This window comes from Heliangelus exortis, chromosome 3 (assembly GCF_036169615.1).
Source record: "Heliangelus exortis chromosome 3, bHelExo1.hap1, whole genome shotgun sequence".
NCBI classification, from domain to species: domain Eukaryota; kingdom Metazoa; phylum Chordata; class Aves; order Apodiformes; family Trochilidae; genus Heliangelus; species Heliangelus exortis.
This window is the reverse complement of record NC_092424.1, coordinates 10,219,478-10,229,629: the sequence shown is the minus strand read 5'-3', so window position 1 is coordinate 10,229,629 and position 10,152 is coordinate 10,219,478. Positions and strand designations below refer to the sequence as shown.

Genomic DNA, 10,152 nt, shown 5'->3' with positions numbered 1-10,152 from the left:
CAGGCTGAGCTCAGCCCTGCAGTCGGGGGGCTCCTGTCTTGACGCAGGCGACGGGACGCAGCGCGGCCACTAAGCGGCCAGGACCCGGGCGGGGAGGAAGAGGAGGAGCAGCAGCAAGACCCGGACCCCCGGTGCCGCTGTCATGGTCTCGCTGGTCGCACGCCGCGCGCTCCTGGCCGCCGCCCTGGGCCCCGCCAGCCGCCGGCGGCTCCCCCGTCACCATGGTAACCACCGCCACCCACCCCACATCCCTCTCCCACCCCCGGCACCTCCTTACGGGCCGCCCTGATGAACCCCGGCATCTCCTCTCTCTCCTCACAGCTCCAGCGGCAGCGCGGCTCTCCTCGGGCGCGGGGGGCGAGCCGGAGGCCGAGGGCCGGGGCGGGCCCACCCCCATGCTTCGGCACCTGCTGCTCAAGCTGCGGGCCACCGGGCCGGTGACGGTGGCTGAGTACATGCGGGAGGCGCTTACCAACCCCGGCCAGGTGCGAGCGGGGCCGGCCCGGGGGCTTCTCGCCGTCGTTGCCTGTGGGCCCGGGGTGCGGAGCATCCGGAGGCCGTAGGGCCGCAGCCGGCAGAAAGCGGCCCCTTCGCGCTGCTCACCGGGCCCTCTCCTCCCGCAGGGTTACTACACGCGTCGCGGCGGCATCGGCGAAAGCGGGGATTTCATCACCTCCCCTGAAATAAGTCAGGTATTTGGAGAGGTAACGGATAGTTCCTTATGTCTCCGTGTTCTTAAGTGGATTTTGGAGAAGTAAGGGGTGTTTGGTTTTTCTGGTAGGTCGGGGACTCCTCGTGTTATTGTCTGGGACACCACGTGTGCTCAGTAACACTGAATTTCATAGAGCACTCTTACATATAAAAAGAATTACAGCAGTTACCCAGTGTGAAAACTACGTAGAAATCACGGGCAGGTATGGGTCTGTTGCATGGGGGATTATGTATCATTTCCAGAGGTGAAGCCTGGCAAACCATTTACCTGTTCCCTGGTAAATGAGAAGATCAGCTGTTCAGAGGCAGCTGGGCAGTGACCTGCAGTAGAGCCTTCATTACAAGTTTGGATGTGCAACCAGAGGAGTCCCACCCTTTTACTGGTGGAGTTGCTTCTGATGTACTGACAGCAAACAATCACTGATTTTAACACTTGAAGAGAAGAGGGCAAAGTTATCAATGATTTTTATCTTAACTTTAAAATAAAGAGGGAATATTGTACTCTTCCTTATGAGACAAAAAGCAGATGTTGCTTTCTACAAGTTCTGAAGTTAGTACTGTACCTCTTCATTTGTGTTGTTTATCACTGACAGCTAATAGGAATATGGTGCATTAGTGAATGGATGGCCACAGGCAAACCTAAAGCATTCCAGCTGGTGGAACTGGGCCCAGGGAGGGGCACTCTTACTGATGATATATTACGGGTAGGTGAAAACAAATATTCTCTGTCTGGCTTTATTCTGTAGCTACGCAGAAATAGGAGGGAATGATGTTTTGCTCTCAGAGTTTAACCTTCCCTAGTAACCAGATCATTTCAGTCAGGAGATTTGCGGCTTAGAATTTAATCAGAATACATTCAAGTTCGTAGAATCAGACAGGTTGGAAAGGACCTCTGAGATAATCAAGTCCAACCCTTGATCCACTGTCCCCATGGTACTGCCAAGTTGCTGTTCAACGAAGAGAGCAGGTGTCCTAGTTCAGCTGCAGAACACTGGCCATCATGTGCACACTGTGCAGAAACCAGTGTCGTCTTTCAAATATTATTTGATAGAAGGGCAGAAATATTCCATTACAAATTATTTCTCTATAGGAAAGCATCATCCAAACTTAAATCCATTTAGAAGGGTGCTGCAGTGTGTAACTGGGAGGGAGGTGTCTGCAAGCAATAAGAGGAAGGGGGGGGAAGGACAATAATACAGGAGTGAAGCTGTGTCAATTCCTTTGGGGATTTCAGGGGCTTATTCTGAGGTAACCTTCTGTGTTCAATCATGCTTGCATGGTGTCTATTATTTAAAATAGTACTGATTCAAAAACATTGCTAATGGGATTTAGTGCCTCAGAAGAACTTCTAGTCTGTTTACATATATTGATATGTAAAAAAACTAATAAGCACACTGAAATGTAGAATATTGAGCATTTTTTATGTCTGGGAAAATTGAACTATTTTTTTCCTAATGCTAAATTCTCTGTAGATATTAGAGGAGCTACTGACTCTCTGGCTATTTATTCTTAATTAGTATTTCATGTTGGTGTCTATGTAACTATGTAATGTATGCTGTATTTTGCCAGCTTTATTAGAAGCGTAGCAGCTTTTATTAAAATTGATGAAAAAAAGTCCCCTTTTCTTCTGGAGAAGCAAAATTCAGTCTCTTTCACTGAGATTACTTTGTTAAATGAAAGCCAGCTAAATATTTTATCTTCAATATAAATAATGAGATTCAAGGTTAGTTCTTACACCTTTAATGTATACAGCATAAGACTGTGCCTAATAGAATTTATCTGCCTTTATAGGTCTTCAGCCAGCTTGCTTCTTTACTTAGTAAATGTGATATCTCTATTCATCTGGTAGAAGTGAGTCCCAAACTCAGTGAGATGCAGGCACTGCTGCTGACAGGAGGCAGGGTGCAGCCAGACCCCCAGGATGAGTCTGCTTACATGAAAGGCATTACCAAGACTGGGGTTCCCATTTTCTGGCATAGAGACATTCAAGATGTGCCCCCAGGTATGGAGCTTGAATTTCTTGTTGGAAAGATGGGATCCTTCCTCCATTTGCAGCTTTTGATAACAGGACATCTCTACTAGCCTGCATAAAGGGTAGAAAAGTAGTTAATATACATCTGTGTTCTTCTCGAATGAGTCTGTGGCAGGATCTTGACTCATTCTCATAACTGTTACCTGTTCTGACTCCTGTAATTTTGGAGATAGCTACCCCAATTTCATGTATTCTTCTTCTTTTCATAGGAAACCATTTCCTGACTTTGCCTGAATTTCCTTTCATGAGATACCAATCTAAAATTCATGAACTGGAGGCTAGACCTAGTTGTAGAAATTAATGTCTTTGTGTCTAAGATGGAAATTACTATGATAATTTCACAACCACATTAACTTAATTCATTAAAATGCACAAAAACAGTTTTCAAGTGGAAGCTGTTATGGAAGCATAAATAATTTAATGCATTCTTTTTTTACCTTTCCCACAGGTTACAGCTTTTACTTGGCACACGAGTTTTTTGATGCCCTGCCAATACATAAGTTTCAGGTATAGTAATTATTGTAATTGTGAGCATCTACTTAAAGACCTTTTCTCTTTGAGGAAGAACAGAATTAGGATGCCAACCTAGACACATATTGTCTGTGATAAAATATTTCTAACTGAACTTGGATGCCTAATTCAGCTAATAACTGTAAAATTACTAATTGCTCTTTGCATGGAAAACTTGTAGAAAGCTAAAGACTTCTTTTTGCTTACTTAAGTCCTGAGTTTATTTTTTTATGCTACGTTAGTATGTTTATTTCAGCATTATTTTATGTACCACTACTAAGGCAATGCTCTACATTTCATTTTAATGGTAGAATAGCAAAATAAAGGCTAGTTAGGATTCATATGAAACTTTCAACTTCAACTTGATAATTAGTTTATGAAAATCAGTGGTAGAATGTTTATTTTGATAAGTTAAACGTTGCACTGTCAAGAGCAGAGACAGCATTTTTCCTTAACAGCATCCTTCTTTCTAGGTATAATGAAACTTCTGTGTGTTGACTCTGGAGATGAGTCTCACCAACCAGATTTTTCCAGTAAGGCTGTTACTGGAATTAAATAGGAATAAACAGTTGTTGCTAATAGCATAACATGTTCTTGAAATGTTTGTGAAAATGCTTGACAATCAAATAAACAAGATACTGTTGTACCCATTAGAATGTAAAATGAGTGCACCCTGGCTTCATTAAACAGAGAACAGAGAAAGGCTGGCGTGAAGTGTTGGTTGATATAGACCCAGAAGTTCCTGACCAGCTGCGGTTTGTCCTCTCACCATCCAGTACCCCTGCAACAGAAAACTTCATTCAGGTAAGGTTATGCCTACCACAGCTTATACTTGTATCTTTTCAAGTATAGTCACTACTTCTTGGTTACTGTGACAAGAGGAGTTCTCACAATCTAAAAAATGAGTAAATGGAGCTTACCATTTCCATTCTGCAGAACTTCCACAAGCACTTAACGTATGCTGTGAAAATACAGTGCAAAAATAAACATGTACCTTAAACTTTGCAAAAGTCAGATCTTAAACAGACAAACACTTCAGCAAGTGGCAGGGAGTTCTGCATGGCAGGGCTCACATCACCATCACAACAGTAGCCCTGCTGTAGCCACAGTCTCAACTTGCTGTTGAGACCAGTGCAGCTGGGTAGTTCTGTGCTATACTGACCCTTAATGGAAAGTGTCTAAGATTTATTTTTTCCCCCCTAAAGTTCACTGGATATGTAAAGTTGCAGAATGAAGTCGTTGGGATCAAAACCAAATGGAGAGTTTAATACAGAAAGGCCTCTCTGAAGGTTAAACTGTGTTCATTCTTCCAGCCTCACAGTGATGCTGTTTCATCTAATGGAAGTATTCCTACTTTGTGAGAAATTCTCATTTCAGTTGACTCTAAATTATAGATGACTGAAATTCAGAAAACACTCAGAAAATAGTAACTGAAAGTCACTGTTAGCAAAAACTAGCTTAAGCTCTAGGAGCCTAAACACACCCCTGGACCTCTGTGCTCCATTAAAGTGACTTGTTCACTAATACAATACTTGTCTGCTAATTGTTTTGCTCTTTGAACACTGCACTAGCCTGAAGAAACAAGAGACCACGTGGAAGTGTGTCCTGAGGCTGGTGTCATCATTCAGAGGCTTGCCTGTCGTCTGGAAAAGGATGGTGGGGCTGCACTGGTTGCTGATTATGGTCACGATGGAACCAAAACAGACACTTTCCGGGTAAGCCATTTCCTCTGAAATAATAACCCAAAATCCTCTTCTATTTGACATACGAATTGTTAGGGTGTTGTAAGAGAGGTTTTGGGTGGACATAAGAGCAAAACTGCATTATGCTGCAATCATAGACTGAATAATTGATTTTTCTATGGATGCTAATAAGGATTTCTGCCAGACAAATGAACAATATGAGCCCCTGCTACATTTATCTCAGATTTTCAAAGTGTAATTTGCTATTCTCACCTCTCTCACACACAGCTCTGTCTTTGGTAGCCCCAGCTGGGGTAGTTACAGGTACAGCTGAGTATAATCTTCCAATTTAATTTCCAGGGTTTCCGGAATCACAAACTCCATGATGTGCTGAAAGATCCAGGTACAGCAGACCTGACAGCAGACGTTGATTTCAGCTATCTTCGAAAGATGAGCCAGGGAAAGGCAGCCACACTGGGGCCCATAAAACAGAGGGAGTTCCTAAAAAACATGGGCATTGACCTCCGACTGCAGGTATGACAGGGCTTACAGGTACATAAACTCTCCTAATCCACAAGCAATATTCTTAAGCAGCAAGAGAGCTTTTATAGAAAACTGAAGTGTTAAAAAATAAAGGTGTTCAGAACATGCATGTGTGGGATCAAAATGTTGCTTCTCCTAGACATGTTACTATGCATCCCTCAAAGTAAATTGATCATATTATGTTGAGGAATATTTAATGGAAAAATGTGCTACATCCATCACTGTATGAGCTTCATCAGTTCTACTGAACACTGAGGTAACTTTAGTTAAGTGAGAAGGATGCAACAAGAGAGTGCAGGTATGAGGGAACTTAAGAGGAGAGCAGAAAGAGGGAAGGACTGAGAGTATTTTTGGTTTTTTTTTTCAGGTCCTCTTGCAGAATTCACATGACCCAGCCACTCGTGAGCAGTTACTTCACAGCTATGATATGCTGATGAATCCCAAGAAGATGGGGGACTGTTTTAACTTTTTTGCCCTGCTGCCTCACCACAGACTTGCACAAACTGACAAGAAACATAAGCCAGAATCAAAGTCTCCCTTACCACCTGTTGCTGGATTTGGTGAACTCTCACTGACATGATTTCAAGTATCACAGCAAAACGTCAGATAGTTGTAACCTTCAATAGCAACTTATTAAAAAAACAAAATAAGTCCTATGTTTTTACACATGGTTTTGCAATAATGTAATCAGCATATAGCTACCCATGCAAGTTAAGTACTAAATATTTTGATTTCTTTTTGAACTGAAAGTACATGAAGTGTCATGTTATTTCTTCAGGCACTTCTATCACCCCAATCTACACTCCTGGGCCTGGCCACATTTTGGTATGGAGTGCTATTTATTTCAGAGTAAATCCTAGTGCTGCACACTAGATGTTGCTGACTGAGTTTCTACCTAAAGCAGTACACATAGAAATCAAACACTGCACATACAGAAGCCATCGTACACAGAGCAGAAGATGAACAATTTTTTAGGGCTCTTTCAATAGAGCTGAGTGAAATGATTATTAATAGAATTGAGTTAAAACTTGTTAGTAACAATCAGATGTCCTAAGGAGACTTTAAATGTACTCAGGTTTAGTACTTGCTTAAAATACAAGATTCCTTGACATTTTTTTAAGTTATTTTTATAAAGAGAATGGTGGCACAAACCATGTGAACAGACTTAGTAGTTCCAAAGCACCTGCAGGACACATCTAATGACAGCTCCACAAACAAGGAAGCATAAAGAAACAGCTGGTTCTAGGAACATTTAAAATGAAAGAGAAGTCGGGTAAATAAAAAGAACAAGTCTGATAGGGAAATAAATTTTATTTTCAAGCTTATCAGAAGATATTTACAAACAATGGGATTGTATAAAAATATAAAAGTACTTGACAGTGTCCTTTTGAAGCTATAAATTTTACATGAGCTTTTTTCTAGCATCATAGCACTATTTCATGAATGAAGGCAACTTAATTCATCTAGGGGTATGGATATGAAACACTGTAACCTACTGCTGTCAAAGTTTGCAGTAAAGGTAGAAAAAAGGGAATGAATAAAAAAACCTATTTTTACTACTGTGAAGAAACTTTACTCCTAATGTATGTCTGATTATTTTGGTTCCTTGACTATTAGCTGCCTGTAGCTTGTATTGTCTGGCCCCATAAGTCTGCATATATAGTCAGGCAATCTCCTCCAAAGGCCAACAGCATTTTTTTTTAATACAGCTTGAAGAATAAATAGGTCATTTAATATTTTGGAGCAGAGCAGGCTTCATGGGGAGAGACATCAGCCAGGCCTTTTTTCACTTTTGTCCCACCCATCCTCTATTCCTGTTGTGCTTTTTTGAGTGACTGAGCTGGCCTTAACATGAACAAAAACTACAGGAAAACCTGAAGTGACAGCTCAAGTATAAAATCTGAAGATTAGAACCAGCAACGGCTTCACTGACAAATTTGGTCACTTAAGCAATGGAAGTTGGAAAAAAAAAAAAAAAACCAAACAAAAAAACCCCACTGCTTCCTTTGCCAAGCCAGGGCAAATAATAGCCTACCTGCTTCACAGGTGATTTTTCTGGTTCCAAAGATGAAAAATACTTCCTCTCTGAAGAACTGGTCCTGAAACAACCCTGCTTTAACAGGATGGCAAGAGTATGGGACAAATTTGGCCTCTTTTACACTGCCCTGACAGCAGGGGAGGCCACAACCCCAAGCACAGGAGGGGCAGGGACTGCCATGAGGCAAGTCCCCTGACAAACCTGAGAAAAACACGTGCTAGGAGAGAGGACAGATGGTGGTCAGAAGGGCTGAAATGCTCTGCCTGCTGCTAGCTGGAGGAACCTGCCATACAGCTTGCACCAATGTTTTGTACAAAGTTTGGTACATCTACCAAGGAAGCTGGAGCTCAGCCTTAGACACCTACAAAACACAGTGGCAGTTACATTAAGGGCAAGAGGGAAAGAAAAGGTGGGCTAAAGACCCAAACCTACCTGTGGGTACATACTTTTGAAACTGCAACTGACTTCACTGCCAGGTCTCAGTCATTGCAAGCACCTGCCAGCCCTGAAATAACCTTGTATAATTTTATGTATATCTAACAACTTGGAAGAAGTCTGCTCACCTGCCTCCTTACCTGAATAAAAACAATAGGAAAAAATACTTATCTACACACACACAAAAAAAAGTCTGTGTAGGAGGAAGAGGAACTGCCCCAAAGCCTCTCACTGACATTACAGTTCAAGCCTGTAACAGTGCTTTTACACATATTTCAATCCAAGGTCCAGTTAAGCAGCTGGGCACATCAGAGATATGTACAGCCATCCAGAACCTTCCAGCAGCACAATGCTGTTATCTCAGACAAAAGGAAAGATTTCACCTTTTCCATCTTTTAAAACAGAACAGAAACATCCTCTTCCACTTGCATTTAGCGTTCATGGTTTCATTCTTTGAAATACCATGAACTGTTACACCATTTGCCGAGGGAAAAATTTCCACAGAACACTGCTACCCCCCTCTCTATTGTTCCACAAGTCCAGTAGGTTGTTGGTAATCCATCAATTGAGGCATCTGTGTAAAAAATTGAATTTGGAGTTGGTTTTGGTCTCTTCATTCTGCTCCAACACCACCCCTGAGCACAGTAAAGAGGTCGGGAGGGGCTGCAGGTTAAGGCTAAAAGGCAAAGCCCTTTCCTCTCCAATCCAGCTACAATGGCAGAAGCAACAGGTGATTTAGCATCCACCCTTACTCCTACGTTTTGAGCAGAGTTAAGATACAAGCTAGCAGACTACAAACTACTGCTGGTTTAGGTCCAGGAAACCTTAAAAAAATAGAAAAATATTAGAAAATTTAAAAAATCTGGTTACTCAAAACAACAGAAGAAAGCTGCATGTATTTTTCCTATTCTTCCACATTTTTCTGCTAGAAGCTGTTTTTCCAGAGTGAAAGGATATGCTACATGAAGTCCTGTGTGCTCTCTGTGCATTGATTTGTGTAGTTGTAAGGCAAGATGCCTTTGGTGTGTATCCATGGCTGTTCCTTACACAGAAACACACTGTTGTGGCTTATTGCTCTCTTTAACCAGACAAAATAAAGGACTAGCACAGCTTGATTGTCATCTCTTCAGATTGTCAGCCAGCATTTCAAGAGGAATGTACGAAGTTACAGGGTTTTCTTTTGGGTATCTGAAAGAAGTTCAGTTAGGGTAAAGACACACATACTTAGCTGTCTCAACAGCAGCAAATTATTCCTTCATCTATAAAGCTGTATTTGAACTAAACCTCCATGTTTTACTATTAGCCAAGGTATTCTGCACTTTTTACAGTCTCTTTTCACCGTGCACAGTTTAGCATAAGGGAGATGTATCTAAGTAACAAAAAACAGTTCTCTATGGCCTAATAGATAGGGATTAGAAAACCATTACAAAAGTCTTACTGTGTAGGCTATGGAAAAAAACAAACAAATGTAACAAAACAAAACCAAACACAAACAGGAAAAAAAAAATAACCTTGAAAAACACAAACCATTCAATCTGTACACATCACACCTCAATAATGGCTTCATAGCCACACTGCTCAGTGAAATGTTACCAGCAGGGCTTGTCCAGAAACTCCTCATAGTTTCATTCAGAGATGGAGAAGAGCTTGCCAGGCAACAGTATGTTCCCATGGCAACGCAGGATCCTTCAGGGCTTTGCACACCAAGCTATGTGTACAGCATTCAAAAGAGCAACAGCTGTTCTGAATCTTATCTTCAGTTTCTGTCTGAAGCGTCCTCCTTTGCTGCAATTTAGCATAATGTATAAATCAAGGGTCTTCTTCCATGTCATCTGGATTAGGAGCCATAATAAAATGCTGGGGGTACTCAAGGTTGTGTTCATAAGCATGTTCTTTCCAGCGTGCATCATCACTCTCATGGGTAATGTAACGCTCTCCAATGCGGGTTTCAAATTCTCTGAGGTCAAGCCAGGTCTGATAATCCTAAGGAGTAGATGAAATTTAAGCAAGCAGTGTAAGAAACAGCAGCACTACATTCACAGAGATAAAATCTTCAGTTTGTCTCTACTTTTAGTATAAATAGCCATAAGATATAATCAGTAAGATCTGTTAAAAAGCAAAACAACAAGCCTGCAACACACCCCAAAACACCTCCACAAGGAAAGGCTCAAAATTAAACAGGCCAGTATCTAAGGCTGCAA

General features: G+C 41.7%; 2 protein-coding genes across 5 annotated transcripts in view; one reads left to right on the top strand and one right to left on the bottom strand.

The window, feature by feature from the left end:
• The first annotated feature begins 9 nt into the window (after positions 1 to 9).
• NDUFAF7 (NADH:ubiquinone oxidoreductase complex assembly factor 7) lies at positions 10 to 7,053 on the top strand. Of its 2 annotated transcripts, none has more exons than XM_071739156.1 (10): positions 10 to 224; positions 322 to 485; positions 624 to 692; positions 1,305 to 1,415; positions 2,503 to 2,713; positions 3,192 to 3,250; positions 3,944 to 4,057; positions 4,825 to 4,968; positions 5,296 to 5,469; positions 5,846 to 7,053. In XM_071739156.1, the coding sequence occupies exons 1-10, from the start codon at positions 143 to 145 to the stop codon at positions 6,056 to 6,058; spliced, it is 1,341 nt and encodes a 446-aa protein (XP_071595257.1). In that variant the 5' UTR covers positions 10 to 142; the 3' UTR covers positions 6,059 to 7,053. The 2 variants fall into 2 exon arrangements, with proteins under 2 accessions (XP_071595257.1, XP_071595256.1); XM_071739155.1 differs by having other exon boundaries at positions 624 to 704.
• The window catches only part of PRKD3 (protein kinase D3), a 42,792-nt gene continuing 39,411 nt past the window's right edge, over positions 6,772 to 10,152 (bottom strand). For all 3 annotated transcript variants that reach the window (XM_071739154.1, XM_071739152.1, XM_071739153.1), the window contains exon 19: positions 6,772 to 9,934. In XM_071739154.1, coding sequence (XP_071595255.1) covers positions 9,761 to 9,934 — 174 coding nt within the window. In that variant the 3' untranslated portion in view covers positions 6,772 to 9,760. The remainder of the gene's footprint in view (positions 9,935 to 10,152) is intronic.